The sequence below is a fragment of the Oryctolagus cuniculus genome, chromosome 4 (assembly GCF_051225735.1).
Source record: "Oryctolagus cuniculus isolate XC-2025 breed Fujian yellow rabbit chromosome 4, ASM5122573v1, whole genome shotgun sequence".
NCBI classification, from domain to species: domain Eukaryota; kingdom Metazoa; phylum Chordata; class Mammalia; order Lagomorpha; family Leporidae; genus Oryctolagus; species Oryctolagus cuniculus.
In genome coordinates this window covers 130,191,786-130,213,967 of record NC_142870.1, presented here as the reverse complement: position 1 = coordinate 130,213,967, position 22,182 = coordinate 130,191,786, and the positions used below count along the sequence as shown (strand labels likewise).

The 22,182-nt window shown below is 47.0% G+C and overlaps 1 protein-coding gene across 12 annotated transcripts in view; it reads left to right on the top strand.

Moving 5' to 3' along the window:
- The window catches only part of MED12L (mediator complex subunit 12L), a 360,120-nt gene that overhangs the window by 77,978 nt on the left and 259,960 nt on the right, over window positions 1–22,182 (top strand). For all 12 annotated transcript variants that reach the window (XR_016232702.1, XM_089331069.1, XM_089331070.1 and 9 more), the window contains 5 exons: window positions 2,432–2,542; window positions 4,667–4,936; window positions 9,149–9,298; window positions 10,040–10,139; window positions 10,453–10,589. Coding sequence is in view for 11 of the 12 variants with exons in the window: in XM_089331069.1 (XP_089187195.1) it covers window positions 2,432–2,542; window positions 4,667–4,936; window positions 9,149–9,298; window positions 10,040–10,139; window positions 10,453–10,589 (768 nt within the window). In the remaining variant the exon portion in view is untranslated. The remainder of the gene's footprint in view (window positions 1–2,431; window positions 2,543–4,666; window positions 4,937–9,148; window positions 9,299–10,039; window positions 10,140–10,452; window positions 10,590–22,182) is intronic.

Genomic DNA, 22,182 nt, shown 5'->3' with positions numbered 1-22,182 from the left:
GCAAGGTGGGAGGAGAGGTTCTCAGTGAGGTGGTATTGTTAGCACCAGGACTGAAGAGGAAGGGGAGCGTGGTTTTCTAATTTCCCCTGAAGAGGCTTAATCACAATTTCTAGGTGGTAACTCCCAAGAGCTCCACATGGAGCAAACATGGTCCTATTGGGAAGCAGTGTTGTTGGCTTGTAGTCAGCAGAAGCAACTCTTACAGAGCCTACTTCCCTTTAGAACAGGATGACTTCCGTGCCTGCCTGAGCTTTCTGGCTTTGAGCAGAGGAGTTGCTCTGCGTCTTGGAGTAAGCATCTCACAGCGTGCTCAGTAGTTTTGGAAGTGTTTACGTATTGGGAACCCTGAAATCAGTGTCTCGTACAGAAAGCAATAAGGTTCTAGAGTGATCGATGGAACGGAAACATCAGTGTGTTAGGTTTAAGTAGTTCATTACATATATGATTTACTGTATTCTTTATCCGAGACAGACCCTAGTACATACACATGCAGGCCAATGTGCAGAATCAGGGGCATGGGAGCAGAGGCAGACTCACTATTACTTCCATGTAATATCTATGTAGATTTATTGGCGTTTTTTAAAAAGATTTTTTTTTCTTTGAAAAGTGGAATGACGGGAGAGATGGAGAGAGAATTTTCCATCCTTCGTTCTCTCCCCAAAATTGTTACAACAGCCAGGTCTGGGCCAGGCCAAAGCCAAGAGCCAGGAACTCCATGTCTCCCATATGGATAGCAGGGCCCCAAGCACTGGGGACATCTTCTACTGCTTTGCTTTCTCAGGCCCATTAGCAGGGAGCTGCATCAGAAGCAGAGCATCCAGGGCTCACACTGGTGCTCTGGTACAGGATGCTGGCATTGCAAGTGGTAGCTTAGCCCATGGAGACACAACACCGACGCCTGCATTTTTAACTTTGGGTCTCAAGTGTGTGTGTCATCTCTTGTAACTTACTGCAGCATTCCATTTTATTTATTTAAAAAGCATATTCACATATTTATTTAAATTGTCTATATTTTTAATTTGACGTTCACTTTATAGGCCTTAAATTTTTAAGTTGTCATTTTTCTGTGACTAGCCTTATGTCCACTTTGACTCTGTTTTTAAACTTAGAAATTAACAAGTAAATATTTGATGTCATGTCAGTGTAAATACTGCAGCTGTGTGATTTTTTTCACACAAATCCTTGATAGCCTTGGCAGTAGATCACTGGTGAGAAATTGGTTAGGAACAGAATGGGATTCTGTATTAACTACTCAGCTTGGCCATAAAAGTATAAGTGTGTTATCCAAGAAACATTTTTGTTTCTACCTGGAAGATTCTTTCAGTCTGTGAATCATAATTCAAAACTCTAATTTGACATTGAATATGTATGCATAGGATGTCATAAAGGAGTGTAACTGTGTGTATGTGTATCCGCACATACAGACACACATTTAGAGAAACAAGAGACAAAAGATGTCGATAGTGTTTCTAAGTAGGCATATGGCACTTCCGTGGGACATCTTAGTTTGTTTTTCAGCATAGATGTGTTGGAATATTTAACATTATTTTATCATAAATTCCTTGTATTTCCTTTTACTATAGTTAGATCATTATACCAATTTTAAGGTTATAATTTTATAAGTAAGCTACTGTATCTAAAGTTCATTCTAGAATAGTGAGGGGGCCATTCAGTGGATACTGGCTCAGGTGTGATTTTGCAGGCTGTTGTTGATGATGAGATGAGCAGTGCTTTTCTTATAATTATCATCAGCCAGGTTTCCTTCTGCAAGTGTGAGCTCATAGACCCACATGTCCAGCCAGGGGCTTGACACAACTGGGAGTGTGAAAACATCTTAATTTCCTTTCCTGTCGTTTCTTTTTAATTTAGAGCAGAGGTTACCAAGAAACACACAGAATCCAAACAACAATAGCAGACCTTTAGTTTTTTGTTTCATTTGAAATTTGAACAGTGATCAATGAGACCATGTTTGACTACAATAATGAAAATAGTGGTAAAACTACACTGAAGCATAAAAATGACAGTGGCCTCAGGTTGGGTGTTTAGCCTGGCTGTTAAGAACTGGTTGGGACACCCCAGCACACATCAGAGTACCAGGGTTGAGTCCCAGCTGCCCGCTGAAGCCAGCTTTGTGTAAATGCACACCCTGCGAGGCTGAGTCCCCGCCTGTCCTGTGAGGCTTCTGCATGGTGTTCCTGGCTCCTGCATTTGACCCCCAACACGGGGCCTTTTGGGCATTTGAGTAGTGGACAAATGGAGGATCTGTTTCTCTCTCTGACTCTCAAATTGGTAAATACAAAGCAGAAAAGAAGCTCAGGTTTTTTTTTTTTTTTTTTTTTTTTTTTTTTGGGGGGGGGGATTAATAATACCATTTAAAAATTATTTTGTAATTTAGTGTAATTTTTGGAATTTTATTTTTGATTGACTTAAGGAAGGAATGCTGGAGAAACACGAATACCTGACGTGGATCCTGGATGTCTTAGAGAAGATCAGACCCATGGATGACGACCTCCTTAAACTCCTGCTGCCCCTGATGCTGCAGGTATGGTGCTTGTCACCCTGAGTCGGTCGGTTCCATTGGTAAGAGATGTGCCTGATAAGAAGTGATTAGGTAAGTGGAGGTGGACAAGACAAGAAAATTCCTTTTGAAATGGAAGGAGAATGTGTCTTGGATGGGATAAGAGGCTTCTAATAGATTTTAGCCATCATTTGTGTTAAAAAAAATATTCAGCGATTTTATCTGTCTTAGGTAAGCTCACGTTGATTTCTCCCATCCCTGAGCTAAGCAGAGATCTCTTAAAATACTGTTTGCCTGTTCATACAGATTACTGTGGAAACAGAACTCGTATCTTTTTAGGGATATAGAAGGTCTCCTACACTCTTTTCACAATGCTTTGAGCTCCTTTCGGGGGTTAGGGAACATCTAAATTTGATGATTAGTCGAAGATCTTTTCAAGTTTAAGTTATCTGGAGGAGACTTAATTAATTTTTTGTGTGTGGTCAGGTAATGCATGCATGTGCTAATTCAAAGAATGTGAAAGAGAATCCGGTGAATACAAGTTCTCCTTCTTGTGCCTTCCCCAGTTACTCCCCGTCCTAGGGTCCTGCGCATCCCCCCACCCCCCCAGGCTGATGTGCCTCTGCTTATCTATTATGGTAGCCACTGGCCACCTCTTGAGCACTGGAAACATGACCCGTGTGAACTGAGGGGTGCTCTAAATGTAAGGTGCACACCGTATTTCAGACTTCACACCAAAAAGAGTGTATAATATTAATAGTTTTCTATGTTGAAATGACAACATTTGGGATATATTGGGCTCAGTAAAATATAAGTGTGCTTCAAAAACTTCATGGAAAATGGAGTTAAAAGGCCAGTTTGTTTTGGTACAGAAAGTTTCTGAAATTCATGAAGTCTTCTCATAATGTACTTTTCCTTGAAGCTTTTAAAAACTATTTGTTTGAAACATGAAGAGAGAAAGAAGTGAGAGATCTCCTATCCGTTGGTTGACTCCTAAAATGCCCACAATGGCCAAGGCTTGGCTAGGCCAAAACCAGGAGCCTTGAGTTCTGTCTGGGTCTTCCATGTGTGTAGCAGGGACCTGAGTACATGAGTGCCTCAAGGTACATGAGCGGGATGCTGGAAGTAGCAGCAGACCAGGACTTGAACCCAGGTACTCCAATATGGGTATCCCAAGCAGCATCTTTTTTAATTTTGAAAGGCAGAGTTACAGAGAAAGAAGGACACACACACGCACAGATCTTCCATTCTCTGGTTCTACTACCCACGTGGCCACAATGGCTGGGGCTGGGCCAGGCTGAAGGCAGGAGCCAGGAGCTTCTTCTGGTTCTCCCACATGGGTGCAGGGGCTCAGGGATGTAGGCCATCTTCTGCTGCTTTCCCAGGTGCATTAGCAGGGAGCTGGTCTCAAACTGGTACCCATGTTATGCCAGTGTAGCAGATGGAGGCTTAACCTGCTACACCACAGCACCAGTCCTCTAAGAAGCATCCTAACTACTGTAGCAAATGCCTACCTGCTCCACAAGCTTTTGGAAAACCTCTTGTATGTGTGGATTTCAAAGCTTTTCCCACCAAAATAAACTTATGTATGTATTTATTTTTTAAAGATGATTTATTTATTTGAAAGGCAGACAGAGAGGTCTTCCATCTGCTGGTTCAATCCCGCAATGGCTACAATGGCCAGAATGGGCCAATCTGAAGCCAAGAGCCAGGAGCTTCTTCTGGGACTCCCACGTGGGTGCAGGAGCCCAAGGACTTGTGCCATTCTCTGCTGCTTTCCCAGGCACATTAGCAGGGAGCTCTATCAGAAGTGGAGCAGCCAGGACTCAAACCAGCACCCATATGGGATGCCACCCCTGCAGGTGGCGGCTTTACCTGCTACATCATAGTAGTGCCCAATAAAGATTTTTAAATTTCATTTTCCATGAGCCTTTTGAAGTACCCTTGTACATTGTTCTCTTAATTTTGCCTGCTTTTTTGAAGTGGCTGGTAGAAAACATTGTTAGTGTGGATTACGTATTTCTACTGCAAGGTGTAAGGTTAGGTGGTATCTTGGAAGGATTTTTTTTTAATGAAGAAAAGTGCTTTCAGATGGTTCTCTGAGAAGCATGCGGCCTGAGTGAAGTCTGATGACCTTCTCCTTCTCAGTACTCAGATGAGTTCGTGCAGTCGGCCTACCTGTCTCGCCGTCTCGCCTACTTCTGTGCCCGGCGTCTCTCCTTGCTGCTCAGCGACAGCCCCACCCTCCTGGCTGCCCACTCCCCCCACATGATGATAGGACCAAACAGCTCGAGTATCGGGGCCCCCAGCCCAGGCCCCCCCGGCCCTGGCATGAGCCCCGTGCACCTGGCCTTCTCAGATTTTCTCTCCTGTGCACAGCATGGTCCCCTGGTTTATGGACTTAGTTGTATGTTACAGGTAAGTACTTGGCCCTTGTTACTTCACAGTAGAGCTCAATGTGGGAAACTGGTGGGTTGGGTACAGTGTCTTCAACTTTCGTGTCCCAGCTCTTATTTTCTTTCCCAACCAAATATGTTAAAACTGTAGGATTAGGCCGGCGCCGCGGCTTACTAGGCTAATCCTCCGCCTTGCGGCGCCGGCACACCGGGTTCTAGTCCTGGTTGGGGCACTGGATTCTGTCCCGGTTGCCCCTCTTCCAGGCCAGCTCTCTGCTGTGGCCAGGGAGTGCAGTGGAGGATGGCCCAAGTACTTGGGCCCTGCACCCCATGGGAGACCAGGATAAGTACCTGGCTCCTGCCATTGGATCAGCATGGTGTGCCGGCCACAGTGTGCTGGCCGTGGCGGCCATTGGAGGGTGAAGCAACGGCAAAGGAAGACCTTTCTCTCTGCCTGTAAAAAAAAAAAAAAAAAAAACAAAAAAAACGTAGGATTTTTTTATGGCTGTACTTTGGATCAAGCAGAGAGCTCTGTAGTAGGTGTGCACAGGAGTTATTGCAGCTGTCCTTTATTAGGGCCATTAAGCGGTTGCATTAAAAGTCTTTCAGGGAACCCATAGAATAAGTGAGCTGTGGGGCCGTCGTTTTGGAACGATGGCTTTGCCAGGTGGCGTCCCTGTGCTCCCGGCGTTCACACCTTGGGTTGGTGGCCTCTCTTGCTGTCCCCCTATGCTTGACGAGCATTGTTGCCTATGTGGACCTTGAATGTCAGGCAGTGGGCTGGGGGCTGGGCTGATGCTTCGGGGAGTGAGATGTGCTCCTGTTCTGGGGGAGCTCCAGCTTCGTGCTGGGCTCGCCTATTTTGAGCTTCTACTGTATCTTGCACTTTACTAAGTGGCATGAGAGCAGGGGTGGCCCTGAAGACACAGCCACCCTTCTGAGAGAGGGTCCTGTCTTGTTGCAAGGACAAAGGTCATTGATAGAGAGTTTCTAGATAATGTGAAAGGGTTGGCTGGGAGACACTGCAAAAGGGCCGCTTGGCCCCCAAGCCCAAATGCAGGGAGGCTACGGAGGGAAGTTTTCTCAGCTCTACTAATGAGTTTAAAAAAAGAATAAAAAGAAAGTAGAAAGGAGTTTTTGGCAGAAGGAGCAGCATGGAGGACAGCCCAGAAGTCTGATCAGACATGAAGTGTCATGTGTGTTGAGAGTCAGGGTGGGCCTGGTACGTGTTTGAGATGTTGTCCAAGGCTTGGATGCTGTGGAATGGCCCTGTCAGTTGTGTACTTTGGGTGGTTTTGCATTGGTAGAGGAATATTTGTGGGAGTAGAAAGGAAACAGGGAGATAAGGCAAATCAGAGTGTCTTGTGAGTTCATTTTTCAACTCTTTTAGGCTGTTTTGTCCTTTAGCACCTTCAGTTGGATGTGTTCAGAAGGGTGTTACATGGCCGGCTCTAAAGAGTAGGACAGACAGTTGGCCATAGGTGTGGATCCGGGCCATTTGTGTCCCCTGGCTGGTCAGAACCTGGGAGCAGGTGAGATTGCCTGGAGTGTGCAGTGAGAGAGGACCCGCAGATACGAACAGCCGAGTGGTGGGCCGAGGGGGCATCCGTGGAGGAGGCCAGCAAGGGTGGCCATGCCAGGGAGACATCGCTGCTGTGGAAACAAAGATAATGGGCAAAATAATTGCATCCCCGTCATTCTGTTATATTGATAGGGTTACGTCCTGGCCGCTGTTTTGGGATGTAATTTGTGCTGTCATTTGGTTCTCGGAACCAGCCCGTGAGCCGAGGAAGTGAAGCCACAAAGCTGTGCCGGGCTGGGGTCTGCAGAAACCTTCAGAAAGGGAGGAATGGGGAGAGGCTGCCGGAGTTGTCTCCGGTAGGGAGGCGGTCGCTGACCTCGGCTGGTGGAGTTGAAGGGTGGGGAAGAAGCCGAGGAAAGGGGTTAAAGGCTGATGGAGGAGGAGGAGAGCTGTCCATTCTCTTGAGAAGCAGAGTCTGTGAAGGGAAAGCTTGAGAACAGGTCGGAACAGAGATGACCGCTGGGTGCGTGGAGGATTTGGTGGGCGGATTTGAACGCATGTCTAAGCGAAGGATAAACTAGTGTATGGTGAATGAGAATATGAGGCAGAGGAGAATGGGAGCCATCAGTGTTCTGGATCCGGGAGGCTTTGGAAAAAAAGCACAGGGAAGGACTTTGTCACTGGCCAGAGCTGAGTGGCTCACACACTCGCAGGCAGGAGGAAGGCAGTAGGGATGTGGCCCAGTGAAGACAGAGGCCCTGGGGGTGCTCAGCGACTTGGCATTCTTTGCTTCTGCCATCTGCCTTCCACAGAGATGTCTCCTGGCCCTCAGCGTTTAGGCTTTCGTATTTAATATCACATTTTTGATAAAAGAAATATTGCAATCATTCTCTCAGCTCCCACAGTGTGCTGTTAAGTGGCATGGTGACATAATGGGTAAGACATATGTTTAAAGATTTTTTTTTTTTTAAAGATTTATTTATTTATTTGAAAGGCAAAATTAGAGGGAGAGATGGGGGAGGGGAGGAGAGGGAAAGAGAGGTCTTCCATCCACTGGTTCACTCCCCAAAATGTCTGCAACTGCCATAGCTGGACCAGTCCAAAGCCAGGAGCTTCTTCTGAGTCTCCCGTGTGGGTGCAGGGGACCAAGCACTTGGGCCAGTCTCTGCTGCTTTCCCAGGCTGCAGCAGGAAGCTGTATCAGAAGTGTAATAGCCAGGAGTCAAACTGGCACCCATATGGGATGCTGGTGCTGTATAGCTTTACATGCTATGTCACAATGCTGGCCCCAAGACATATGCTTTACAATAATTTCGGGCCTGTTTTAACCCTTTGCTCTACCACTTAATAGCTGTCACCTGGCATCTCTTGCCCCATCTGTGAGTGGGGGATGACGACAGTACAGTGCTCATGTCATTAGCTCCTAGGGTTCAGGTGTGATGACTGAGCATCTCTAGGACAGTGTTCAGCTGAATCAAATGCAAGTTACAGTCTTTAATCTACATTTAGGAGGCTGCAGCATGGCACGTGTGCCAAAATCAGTGTGGGCCGGTTACACATCTCCTCTGTGGTTCATCTTCTTCTGTTGTGAAATTGGGGAATACTAGCTCATGAGGTGGTTGTGGCTTAGAAGCAAGGTGATCATGTACACTACTAGGCACAGCAGACCGGTGGAGTTAAAAATGTGTGCGAGGACCTGGGGCAGGTGTAGGCAAGGTACACTCTGTGGGCCACATGGTGCCCACAGGCTCAGTGTAGGTTTCAGATTCTTCATGGGTAATGCAAATAAAATGAATAAAGGAGACCATGGCTGAAACTGAATGGCGTGCAAGGCTTAAAACATTTATGATCTGGCTTACGATGGAAAACATTTGGCGACCCCGGTCCAGGATCACTGCCTGCCCAGCATTTGGAAAACTTCTCTTGTACCATCATTTTAGAGACTTTCCGTGTTTTTTTTTTTTTTTTTTTTTTTTTTTTTTTTTTGGCAGGCAGAGTGGACAGTGAGAGAGACAGACAGAGAGAAAGGTCTTCCTTTTGCCGTTGGTTCACCCTTCAGTGGCCGCCGTGGCCGGCGCGCTGCGGCTGGCGCACACTGTGCTGATCCGATGGCAGGAACCAGGTACTTATCCTGGTCTCCCATGGGGTGCAGGGCCCAAGTACTTGGGCCATCCTCCACTGCACTCCCTGGCCACAGCAGAGAGCTGGCCTGGAAGAGGGGCAACCGGGACAGAATCTGGCGCCCAGACCGGGACTAGAACCCGGTGTGCCGGCGCCGCAAGGCGGAGGATTAGCCTAGTGAGCCGCGGCGCTGGCGAGACTTTCCATTTTTATGTTTAAATAACTCCTTTGACTATATAGCCTTAAAAATTAAACACCCTAATTCCATCTTACTTTTTTAAAAATTTTATGAAACAAATCATTGTAACCATTTTTTATTAAGCTTCCTAGTTTCCTGTGCTAGAATATTAGCTAATAAATTATGATATTCCTTAATTCCCCAACAGTGGTAATTCTTCCCTTTGAAATCAATAATTTTCAGATTCATTTTTATCACTTGAAAAGTTCAGGTTGGAGTGAGAGATACCTATGTTAAACTCATTGCATAGGGCATTGTGGTTTGGCTCTGATACAATGTCATTTTCACCGTTAAGTCGTTGTTAAACCATTCTCCTTCCTCTAAATACCTGGGTCTTTGCTGCCTCTTTTGCAGACTGTCACTCTCTGTTGCCCAAGTGCCTTGGTGTGGAATTACTCCACGAATGAAAATAAGAGCGCCAACCCAGGCTCACCCCTGGACCTGCTGCAGGTGGCCCCTTCCAGCCTCCCCATGCCGGGTGGGAACACAGCTTTCAATCAGCAGGTACGCTTCCTACTTCTGTGGCTTGAGGGGTGTCTTTCTTCTGGGGCGGGCACCAAGCCATGGTGGGCCAAAGCCCAGGTTTTAGCATTCGAGATGCCCTGGTGCCATTCCCAGCTCTCCCTGTGTCCCTGGGGATGGACGTAGCCTGCTTTGAAGTGCAGAAGTTCACAGAGCTGCGCCCTCTGTGTTTCACCTTCATATTGCGTGGTTCACGCTAAGTGTCTGCCACCCTGTAATTATGGTGGCAGCTCGGATATGTGACCCTGACTCTTGCAGTAGTCGTTTGTGACATTTAACTGCTGTTATATATGTTCTCACTTTTGCTGGGTTATTTATTTCAAATACTTAGGAAATTTGAGCCATACGATTGTGAATATTTAGAATAAGACTCCTCTACCAAGGAGGTTCTAAAATTAATAAGACATTACTCGTTACTTTCATGCACGGAAGAGTGAGACAAAGAGGATATTTTAGCCCTTTCACCTTTCTATATGGTGTCCTCAAGAGATTTCACTTGCAAAATTTTTTTGCAAGCAATTATTATGCAAAACTGACATTGAATCACTACTTGTGAATTAAAAAAAAAAGCACACTTCTTGGGCAAAAGCCTACATTTCCTATGATGCTGTCAAGATTGTAGCTCACCATGGGATTCTCTGCTCATGCGGAAAAGCTTGACATGGTTTAGACAGCCACTGCGGCTTTCCAAGCACAAGTTAATTAGAAGTGATTATCTTTCAGGTTCGGGCAAGGATTTATGAGGTAGAACAGCAGATAAAACAAAGAGGCCGTGCAGTGGAGGTGCGGTGGTCTTTTGACAAGTGCCAGGAGTCAACAGCAGGTAGGGAACGCAACCGGAGAACGGGTGCTTTGGCCTGTTGGACCCGATGTTTCTGATCCTTGTCGTCCCCTCCACACAAATCGGGAAGCTCTCTGACAGCGCCCCCTGCTGGATGCTGAGGACGTTCTGCAGTTGATGGCATTTAGATCGCAGCTGTGTGCCATGTCAAGTTGGGTTTTGTTGACAACTCTTTGATGGTATCCGCTGGGGATGATGCATTTTTGGACAATCCTTTTGCCTCCCATAATGATTCTGTATAGTGCTGTTCTAGCTTCACTTGCCTACTAATCACTTGGTTCGTTCTTTCCTCTAGGGGTGACTATTAGTCGGGTTTTGCACACATTGGAAGTCTTAGATCGTCATTGTTTTGACCGGACTGATTCCAGCAATTCGATGGAGACGCTTTATCATAAGATTTTCTGGGCAAACCAAAACAAAGATAACCAAGAGGTAGTTAATATTTCCTCTCTTTTTTCTGCTTTTTATTTTCTCAACACATGTAAACGCTTATGCAGACTTTTCTACAAAGTGTAGTATCCTATGAAGGCACACGCCTAGAAATCTTTTTTTTGTTGTTGAACTAAAATGACTCACCAGTAATAAAATGAAGTGTCCACTGGGCTGCTCTGCCCCTGGTATATTGATTGGAACTATTGTTCTTGGCCTTTTTACCATCACTTCCATTATTTTAGTGTAAGCAGAAGTCCTTCATCTAGTGATTCAACTTTCTATGTGCTTTGGTTTTAACCAGGGGGGTTGTGTTTTAATATACAGCACATCCCAGGGCAGTGCGTGAATACTTGGGATCCTGGTCTCTGATAAATCTTCAGACCCTGTGTTAGTGAGGGCTCTCCAGGGAAGCAGAACCAATAGGAACAAATGTGTGTATGTGCGTTTCTATATCTGTAGCTGTCTGTCAAGACACGGGGTGGGGAACGTGTGACCTGCAGGCCATATGGGGTCAACGAAATCATGAGGTCTGGCCCCGCAAAGGCAGTTGCAGGCAGGATTCCAAATTCAATAAATGTATAGCAGTTTTATAAGTTTTAAGTTGATAATTTTTTGAAAAGATTTATTTGTTGATTTGAAAGAGCTACATACATACACACACACAGAGTGAGAGAGAGCATGCCCCAGGTCTTCTTTTTACTGGTCTGCTCCCAAAATAGTAGGGGCTGGGCCAGGCTGAAGCCAGGAGATTCTTCCAGGTCTCCCACTTGAGTGGCAGGGGCCCACACACTTGGGCCATCCTCCTCTGCTCTTCCCAGGCCATCAGCAGGAAGTTGGATCAGAAGTAGAGCAGCCAGGAGTAGAACCGGCACCTATATAGGATGCCAGTGTTGCAGGTGGCAGCCCAATCCACTGTGCCACAACCCTGGCCCCTTAACTTGATAATTTGGTATGGCTCGCAAATGATGTTATAAATATCAAAATGGCCCTTAGCAGGAGAAGGGTTCTCCACCTGTACCCTAAAGAGATGGGGCAGGCTGGACGTCCACAGAAGAGTTGATCTTGCAGAGTTGAGTCTGGGGGCAGAAGGTTCTCTTCCTCTGGGAACCTCAGACTCCTAAGGCTTTCAGCTGACTGAGTGGGGCCCAGTCATCCTTCAGAGGAGAGTCTGCTTTACCCAAAGCAACGGATCTAAATGTTAGTCACATCTGCAAAAGTAACTTCCCTGCAACATCGCCAGTGAGGTTTCACCAAAGAACTGGATACTCTGGTGTAGCCAAGGTGACACATAAAATTAACAATCACAGGTAATTTTTTTAAAAAAGTTATACTTCCTTGGCCATAGAACTGCTGTCATAGGACTTCCAACTTTTTTCCTTTTCTTGAAAGACGTTATTTGGGTTTAGGTTGGGGGGATAGAAAGTCGGCCATCTTTTCCCGAGAAAAGTGTGTGTAGTGTACTGAGCTTGTGCTAAGCCCCAGGAGCCCTGAGGTGGGCTTACAGACCCCTTTGGAGAACACCGTAGTTAGTTACTGTGTAAGTACCTTGGGTTTTTTAAGCTGGGCTTTGGGGAAGGCACAGAAAAAACAATGCTGAACCTGCCCTTCCCTGCCTACACGTGGACCTGGTCATTCCTGTTTTGGAATAACCTGTCGTTGTTGCCCTGCTTCTCAAAGGTGCGGTTCGTGACCATTGATGCCAATCAGAGTGAGCATGTTGTGAGCGAGGGGTCTAGAGTGCGAGCCTCGGCAGGAACAGTCCCCCCTGCTGTAGACTGCGCTGGTCTAAGTCCAGAAAGTGCCGTGCTGACTGCAGCGAGTCTGGCCCTGGGAACCTGAACGTTCGCCTGTTTGTTTTTTTTTTTATATTTATTTATTTGAAAGTCAGAGTTACATAGAGAGGGAGGGAGGGAGGGGTCTTCCATCCACTAGTTTACTCCCCAGTTGTCTGCAACAGCTGGAACTGCACTGATCTGAAGCCAGGAGCCAGGAGCAGCTTCTAGGTTTCCTGCAAGGATGCAGGGTCCCAGGGACTTGGGCCATCTTCCACTGTGTCGCTCCCCCTCTTCATGGAGGAACGACACTAAACCCTGCCTAGGCTTCATATCCGAGTCACGGCACCATTATGTTGCTCCCCCTCTTCGTGGAGGAACGACACAGGACCCTGCGCTGTTCTTTTGTCTGCTCGGCCCTCCCCGGGTTTGCTGCTGGTTCTTCCCGGGTTGGCTACCGTCCCTTCCACCTCCGTGGAAGGGCGGTTCCCCCTGCCACTTTCCCCACTTCCGCGGGGGAGCAGCACACCGCCGGCCAGCTCTCTCGGGGGCTGCACAGGTGTTCCTTCAGATAGATGTTCCTGGTGCATGTTGTCTCTCTCCTCCTTTATAGTCCTCCTCCGCCAATCCCAACTCTGCTACCCACACGCCGAGTACGCTGCTCTCCTTCAATCAGGAGCAAGTCCTGCTGTTTATTGGTTGAACTGGAGGCAGCTGTGTAGAAGCTGTTTCCTCCTCTCCCAGCGCCATATTGTGGGAGAGCAGATGCATAGAATAAGTCTTAATTCCAGTAACAGTCTAGTCCGAGTTGCTCCCCACACACTGCTTTCCCAGGCCACAGCAGAGAGCTGGATTGGAAGTGGAGCAGCCAGGACTCGAATTGGCAACCATATGTGATGCCAGTTCAGGTGTTAGCTTTACTTGCTACACCACAGTGCTGGCCACATTGCCTGTTTCTAATAATGACTTCCTTAGACAAGACAAACCAGATATATAATAGTACACAGAAATGAGTCAACTGGAAGGAAATTAGGGATACCCAGGTTCAAGGTGATTTTGGGATGCTAAACTTCTTGTCCCAAGTGTCAGTAAAAGCTGCATCATGCCCTGTGAGGGCTTTCCCAGGCCCATCAAAGCTATGTCAGTCTCGGGGTCAGGCTGTGTGACTTTCTAGTAAACAGAGTTGCCAACATCAGAGTTATTTCCTCATGCACCAGTGGAGATTTAAGTTACCCACAAGCAACCTCATGAGAAGATGTTAAGAGCGCCTTATCCTGGGCAGAAATGGTTCCAGATCCATGCATGCTGTTGGTTAAGCAGTATTGCCCCCTGGGCAAAGGCTTGAGATACATGTAAGAAGACATTATCAGAATTTTGTTTAGATTATGTTTTTAAAAAACTCTGTTGTCTTAAGTTTTTCTCTTTTATAAAAGAGTTTATTTATTTGAAAGATGGAGTTACAGAAAGAAAGGGGGAAAGATCTTCAATCCACTGGTTCACTCCCTAAACGGCCCCAACAGCCAGTTCTGGGCCAGGCCGAAGCCAGGAGCCAGGAGCTTCCTCTGGGTCTCCCACGTGGGTACAGGGTACATGGATGCCAGGGTCACAGGTCACGGTGGCCTAACCTGCTGTGCCACGATGCCAGCCCCTTGTGTAAGTTTTATAATGGACATAATTATTCTGGCAGTAATAGGACAAGAGGATATGAATAAATATGAGGAGGCTTCAAAAATATGTGGGAAAAATGGCATTGAGAGTTCTTTATTTTTGTGGAAAAAGACTTTGAAGTCCATGCATCGTTGCTTTTATAATATGCATCTTCCATGAACTTTTTGAAGGCCTCTTGAATATGTGTTTTGAGAGTTTTTGCTTAAAACAACAACAACAACAACAACAACCACCACTCTGAGCTGAAAGGATTAAGGGAGAAGAATTTGGAGGTCACAAGTCTAGGCTTCCCTAAAGGGGCTGTCTCTGCTTAGGTTGCAGGGTGATGCATGCCACTAGAGGGCGACATGTGCCCAGGGCTGAATCCTGGCTGCACTAGGAACACTCGTCCCTGGAGGGAATGTCATTCATTGTCTTACTGAATGCTGACTCAGCTCCAGAACTATTTGACGTGAGGCCATGGTTGCTTTGTGGTTAATGTGAGGATACCTCAGAACGTCCATGGAAAATGAAGTTAAATGATACGTTTATTTTGATGTTAGAAGTCTTTGAGGTCCATGCATAGTATTTTCATAATAGAATTATCTGTGAATTTTCTGAGGGACCCTTGGATGTCTTACGAGTAACACAAAAACTGCCTTTGAGAACTGCCATCTGGACTGGTCACCTTGACTCCAGCAGGGAGGAAATCTGGACAGCGAGACCCTTTATACTGTTAAATAGTAAATCAATTTTTAAAGTGTGACGCTGGCATCTCTGCGTGTGTGTTTGTATCCAGATATGTATGTGTATGTATGTAATCCAACGTCTCACCTCTCTGTTGACTTTTCAGCAGGAACTTCTGTTTTCCTGATGACCTAGTCTCCAGCCGTTTCTGGGATTGGGTGTGTGAGCTGGGGCACTGTGTTGGCACTGACCGGCTGTGTGCCTCAGAGCCCGTTCCTGTTCCATGGGCCTGTGGTACCAGTTCTGTTCATTCCTCAGGAGACTCCAGCCTTGGAGAATCGTAACCCACCGTACAAATAGGTTTCAAAAATTCTGGTTGGCAGCAACCTTCAGGGAGCAGTCGGTATTCTGTTGGAAGATCCGAGATGATGACGGTATTCTCTGATACAGAGAAGTTGCTTATAAACCCAGCTCGCTTCTTGAAAATGCACTTCCTCTTTGTGTGTGTGTGTGTGTGTGTGTGTGTTTCATAACTTGTCTCAGGGCCTGAACAACATAACAGATCATCTGTAGCTGCAGTGGGTAGGAGGTGTCTTCCTACCGGAAGTCGCGACTCCATATGGTGGGGCCCTGGGTTGCACATCCTGCTTCCCCACGTCTGGGAAACTTTGAACTTCACCCTTGAGTCCTGTTTCTCTGCAACCACTTTGGGGGAATCCTGTCCTCTGTACTTCCTCGTAGGGAAGAGGAAGAGTGCTTGTCCAAATTGGAGAAGCCAGAGGGTGTGAAGTGCAGGTTTGGTTGTGTTGACTCTGTTTCAATACTTGGTGGAAGACCATTGGCAACTGTAAGGCATGGGCCCCGTGGGGGGCGCCCTGTGGTCCTGGGAGTGAGGTGGCACGTGATGCCGTGTGCCGGTCTCCGGCATGCCTTCAGTGACCTCACACGGAATGGGTTTCCTTCACGCTCCCCCACCCTGTCCCCTGGTTGCCCACTTCCTCAGCTACTGCTGCAGCGTCAGAACTTGAGTAGGCTGGGACCGGAGGGGGCCATTTCAGCTTCCATAGTGTTACTGAGAGTACCGTGAGAGGTAAAAATCCCAACACATGCAGGTCTAGGCTGAGACACTTGTGTCCTGAGGGACCAGGGCACGTGAGAGGGTGGGGGTGTGAGGTGATCACCAAGCGGGCACATGTTGTCCGCCCCCAGGCGGCCCCGCCTGGCGTCTGCTCGGGACTGTGGCTCCACTGTTGCCTGATCCTCTGGCATTGCCAGAGAAGCTAGGTGGCGAGATCTGGAGGTAGACTGCCCTGATCTGCAGGCGCCGGGCAGGCAGGGGGTGTTCGGTGGCCATGCTCACTCTGATGCCCACCACTTTCCAGCTGCTGGCACACATTGTGTGCAGCACTTCTGTGCTCATTTAGCGTTCCAGAACCACTTCCACTCTGGATGCTGGGGGTGAGCAAGGCCGTATTCCAGACGCAGGCTCGTGACGGGGGTGCCCGATGCTGAGCTCCGCACGTATCTGTCACCCGTGGCTTCAGCCCTGAGGAGCAGGTCGCCACAGCCTGCTTCCATCCTCTGGGCTTCTCTCCTTGCTTGTGCTGGGGGTGAGGGCAGAGCAGCTGCATCTTCGGGTCCCTCGGGGACAGGGATAGGAAGGAAGGTCTCTAAGGGTGGCAGGAAGCGCTGCCTTTTCACTTCTGTTTCTGGCCCCGCCTCCGGAACCAAAGTGCATCCTGAGTAATGGAAAGGACAAGCCAGCTGCACTGGCCGAAGCTCTCTAATAAAATTGCAGTCCCGTCTGCATTTCCTCTTTGCCTGCACTACAGCCCGCCACGCACTAGATGCCTGCAGGCCTGCACTGCTACTGTTGGTGTTTGTTTTATGCCTAGCCTGTCTCTGAAGAGTGATCTGAGCGGGGTGATGAGCTCATACTGTTGTTTACACACACACTTTGGGTTGGCACAGGCCTGAGGTCCGGAGGTTCCGGAGGGTTTGCTTTACTCACCCCGGGCCCAATCGGGGCCGTGTGACCACCGCAATCTGCCAGACACAAGCTCTGTGTCTGTCACTGCTGTGGCTATTGCACATTGGTAGCTCAGCTGCTCACCTGCACGCCGCAGCCCCCAGCACCAGGCCCTGCCCAACAGGTGCACAGCAGGTTTTACCGAGCTTGAATTTTGGAGCTCATCACAACAGCCGCCGAGGCAGAGGCGTGACTGGGCCAAAGGCTTCTCTGAGCCTTGGCTTGCGAGGGTAGAGATGAGCGCAGTATCAAGACATCCGTGTGTGCATCAGTCTTGTCTCCGGTGCCGACGCAGGTGGGCAGGAGGAAAGGCGCGGGTAGTGGTAGGGCCGTGCCTGACGGGAGAACTCAGAGCTGTCACATGAGGTCAGTGTGTTTCTGCGGGGCCACTTGAGACGGTTCACGTACTGTTGCTGTGCCTCCATTTCCTCACCCATGAGATGGGCATTCTTCTTCCTGGTGATGTGGAAGGGACACGACACCATGTTGGTAAGCCACTATTGATGGTGCCTAGCATGCAAAGGGACACTTGGTGGACAGCAGGTGCAGCGCTGACTGGCTGATGTGTTTGGAGAGGCAGCTGGACACTTTGGAGAAACGGAAGGGAGAGGATGAGGGACTTCTCATGGTGGGTCCCGTGGGGCTGTTGTAACCTCCCAAACGTGTGTCCACTGCACAGTGTGAATCCGCAAGGCACAGCCAAGATCTCTCGGGCTTTTCGTATTCCCCAGGATGGGAAGCTGCTAGGTGGCGTCACCCCATCCAGGATGAGGCTGCTGCAGTGCAGTAGTCCCTCTGTGCCCACAGTGGGTCGGTTCCAGGCTGCATCCCCACCCCCATACCAAGAGCTGTGGATGCTCCAGTCCTTTCTCTAAACTGGCATTGTCTCTGCACACACCTGGTAGACTTTAAATCATTTCAGTCACCTAAAATCTATAAAGTGCTCAATGCAATGTAAAAGGGATGTAGAAACTTGTTACATTGTATCATTTTGAAAAGCACAAGAGAAAATACAAAATCTTTTTTTTTTTTAAGTGTTTTTGAACTGTGGTGAGAGGATGCAGAACCTGCCAACACAGGGGTCTGACTGTCCACGTTGGGGAAGAGGTCGTGTTCATTTAGCACTCAGGATTTTTGTTTCTGCTGCTAAATGTAAGCAACAACAGCAACAATCACTTTCTCAAGCCCAAGGCTCAAGAGGGTCAGGTGGCAAAGGCTGAGCGAGTGAGCGAGCGAGGCAGGCAGACATGGATGGCTTCCTGCCATGACCCTGGCGGGCTGCTCGTGTGGTGTTAATGCTGGTCACGGCACTACCAGAGCCATGGAGTACTTCTGGAGTTACTGTGTTTCCTACCTGACACCCGGAGGAAGTCTTATTCAGCTGTCACCGCTACTATTTTTTTCTTTAGATGAGCCTGTTTTTAAGATTTATTTATTTATTTGAAAGCCAGAGTTACACAGAGAAGGAGAGGCAGAAAGAGAGAGAGAGAGAGGTCTTCCATCCGCTGGTTCACTCCCCGATCGACTGCAAAGGCTGGAGCTGCGCTGATCCCAAGCCAGCAGCCTCTTCTAGGTCTCCCAAGCAGGTGCAGGGGCCCAAGGACTTGGGCCAAGTTCCACCGCTTTCCCAGGCCACAGCAGAGAGCTAGATCAGAAGTGGAGTTAGCTGGGTCTTGAACAGGTGCCCATATGGGATGCCAGCGCTGTAGGCAGCGGCTTTACCCACTACACCACAGCACTGGCCTCGAGCCTGTTTATTAAAGGTCGATTATCTCAGTGTTCTTTGGAAAGGTATTGACTTGGAAGGGAGGACCTGGTGGGGAATCCATCTAGACAGAGATGGGCCTGTCAGCTTGCTTCTGAGCAAGTGCACAAGTGCCTTTTTTTTTTTCTTTTTGGTGTACTCACCCACCCAGGCCATGTTTATATTGTTTAATTTTTTCCCTTCCTGTGAGACACTCTTTCTTTCTTTTGATCTTCTACTTTATCAATGAGGGAGCTAATGCTTAGGATAAGAAATTGTCCAAGCTCATCCTAGGTCCTCAGTGGGGAGTAGAGATTGGAATCCTAAATGATTCCAGGAGGACTCTAACTAGCATGTTTTCTTCAATGTACTGCTACTTTAAAAAATCCTTATAAGTAATAATACAGCTGAATAAACAAGTTTCAGAGGTAGCATTGGAAAAAGGAGTGAGAAGCCTTTGTAATTGTTGTGAGTAGCTTCCTACATGCTGGTATTGGCAAGTTGAAACAGAATAGTCTCCTAATTTATATTCAGAAGCTTGTTTGACAGTTTTAATTTGGTAAACTATTGAAACTAGAAAATTCAGATCCTCAAGTTGAGCTCTATCTGGCCTGTGTTTATATCAAAGGCATTAGGCTTTGAATACTGGCTTTCCTGGCCCAAGAGCTGGGTGGCGTAAGACTGGGGATGTTATAACCTCCCAAAGTGCCAGTCACCTTGTGCAGTGACCTTGCTAATAGAATCCTCTCTGTGTGGTAGTATAGGGAACTGTTAGCAAATGCTAATTTCTGTGTTGGGTGGCTGGACACAACTTTGGCTTTTAAATGAGTCAAGCAAAGCCTTCTTATCTGTGTGTTACTTCATTTTTCATAAAAGGTGAATAGTAAAGTTGATTGTAGCATACAATGGTGATTGAAATTAAGCGGCCAGCGCCGTGGCTCAATAGGCTAATCCTCCGCCTTGCGGTGCCGGCACACAGGGTTCTAGTCCTGGTCGGGGCGCTGGATTGTGTCCTGGTTGCCTCTCTTCCAGGCCAGCTCTCTGCTGTGGCCAGGGAGTGCAGTGGAGGATGGCCCAAGTGCTTGGGCCCTGCACCCGCATGCAGGAGAAGCACCTGGCTCCCGGCTTCAGATCAGTGCAATGCACTGGCTGCAGCGCGCCAGCCGCAGCTGCCATTGTGGGGTGAACCAACGGCAAAAAGGAAGTCCTTTCTCTCTGTCTCTGTCTCTCTCACTATCCACTCTGCCTGTAAAAAAAAAAAAAAAAAGCACAGTGTTTTTAATTATTTGGAATATGAGGCATTTGCTTCGTGATTCTGATTCAGCTTATTTATGACTTCTTTTATGCAATTACATACATTTCAAAACTATTTTCTGTATTTGTGTTATTTAAATATTGATGGTTTAACTGAGGGACTAAAAATTCATTTTTGGTCATAGTGCAAATGACAGTTTGTTAAATAATCAGAAGGGTTATCTTAATTTTGTTTGATCTATCTCATTTGTTCTTGGAACTCACAACTGTGCTGTTGTTAACTGCAGCTTAAAAGGACGAAAGAGCAATACTTTTTGCTTCTACCATGTCTGTTTTCCTTTTTTTAAAATAGTGAATGCTAAAAGATAGGCTTTTGAACACTTTTTCTTTTTTTAAAGATTTATTTATTTATTTGAAATAGTTACACAGAGAGAGAAAGGCAGAGAGACAATTGGCTGCAATGGCCGGAGATGTGCCGATCTGAAGCCAGCAGTCAGGAGCTTCCTCTAGGTCTCTCATGCGGGTGAAGGGCCCAAGGACTTGGGCTGTCTTTCACTGCTTTCCCAGGCTACAGCAGAGAGCCGGATTGGAAGTGGAGAAGCTGGGACTTGAACCAGCACTCATATGGGATGCTGACACTGCAGGCGGCGGCTTAACCTGCTATACCACAGTGCTTGCTGATTTTTAGCACTTTTTAAATTTTTTTCAATTTTTAAAATTTGTAAAAGGTGAAGAAGTTTCATGTATTTCCTATATACAGATTTATGAGCAAAGTGATGCTTCCCACTCTACCCTCCCTCCTGCCCATGTTCCCACTCTCTCCTTTCTTATTCTTTAATTTTTACGATGACATCCTTTTAGTTTGTTTTGTAATCATAAGCTTAACCTTCCACTAACTAAAGAATTTAAGAAATAGAAGAAAAGAAAATCTGTCTTCTTAGATGTCATAGGGTCCAAAAGTGAGCAGCATTGATTCTAAGGATGTGAAACTAGGAAAACTTCTTTCTCCATCAAAAAAATCGATCATCTCAAGTATTTTCTGGAAATGTGCACGTGGAAACAAAGATGCTCAAAAGTGAGTATCAGTTGTGCTTCCGTATGAGAGTTTGTGGTTCACTGGCTTTTAGTCTGAGGTTGAGCTAGTGAAGAGCTTCATTAAGTACTAGCTGCTCTGAAGTCTTTTCAATTTGTTGTTGCTTACAGGTGTGAGTCATTATTTTTTCACTGTTTTTTGCTTCCTTTTATGGCATTGTTTCATAATCCAGGTAGTGTATTTAGAAAAATGCTCATTTAAAATAGATAATTTGAGCGAGTGACTTTTGATTTCCAGGGGAAGCCTGCATTTCTGGTGTTCATAGTTACTTGCCCTTTATTGACTGAAGAATAGGAGATTTGTGGTTAACTTCTGCAGACCATTAGGGTGTTCAGTGATTGAATAAACAAAGAGTTAGGCTTAATCTATTAGATTTGTTCCTGCCCTACTCCAGGAGAGATTAATGTAGCCAATACCTCTTAGGAAGAAAACCTTTCTTCACATTTAGAATATCTTTCTTATAGGCATAGATAGCACCATTGGTGATGATAATTTGCTGCAGAATGGATGATTGCACCATTTTTTAAAAATATTTTTATTTATTTATTTGAGAGGTAGAATTACAGACATAGGGAGAGGCAGAGAGAGAGAATTCTTCCATCCTCTGGTTCACTCCCCAGGTGGCTGCAACAGCCAGTATTGGGCAGATCCAAAGCCACGGACCAGAAACTTCTTCCAGGTCTCCCATGTGGGTACAGAGGCCCAAGGACTTGGGCCATCTTCCATTGCTTTCCCAGGCCATTAGCAGAGAGCTGATTGAAAGAGGAGCAGCCAGGACTTGATCCGGCACCCATATGGGATGCCCGTGCTGCAGGCAGAAGCTTAGCCTACTACGCCACACTGCCAGCCCCTGATTTCATCATTTTACCCGATGGATAAGTCTCAGATTCATGAGACCAGATTAATAAAGCTGATATTTGAAAGGGCCTGAATGGGTTATCAATTTTGTGTTTATTCATTTACTTATTTGCTCTTATTGTAGAAGTTTTTTTCTTTTTGTGATTTGTTTTTTAAAGGTTTAATTATTTATTTGAAAGGTGGAGTTTGGGGCCGGCACTGTGGTGTAGTGTGTAAAGCCACCGCCTGTACTGCTGGCATCCCCTACAGGTGCCAGTTTGAGTACTGGTTGCTCCAGTTCCGATCCAGCTCTCTGCTATGGCCTGGGAGAGCCATAGAAGGTGGCCCAAATCCTTGGGCCCCTGCACCTGCATGGGAGACCCGGAAGAAGACACTGGCTCCTGGCTTTGGATCAGCACAGCTGTGACCATTGTGACCAATGAGGCCGTGAACCAGCAGATGGAAGACCTCTCTCTCTTTCTCTGCCTCTCTCTCTTTCTCTGCCTCACTGTGTAACTCTGACCTTCAAA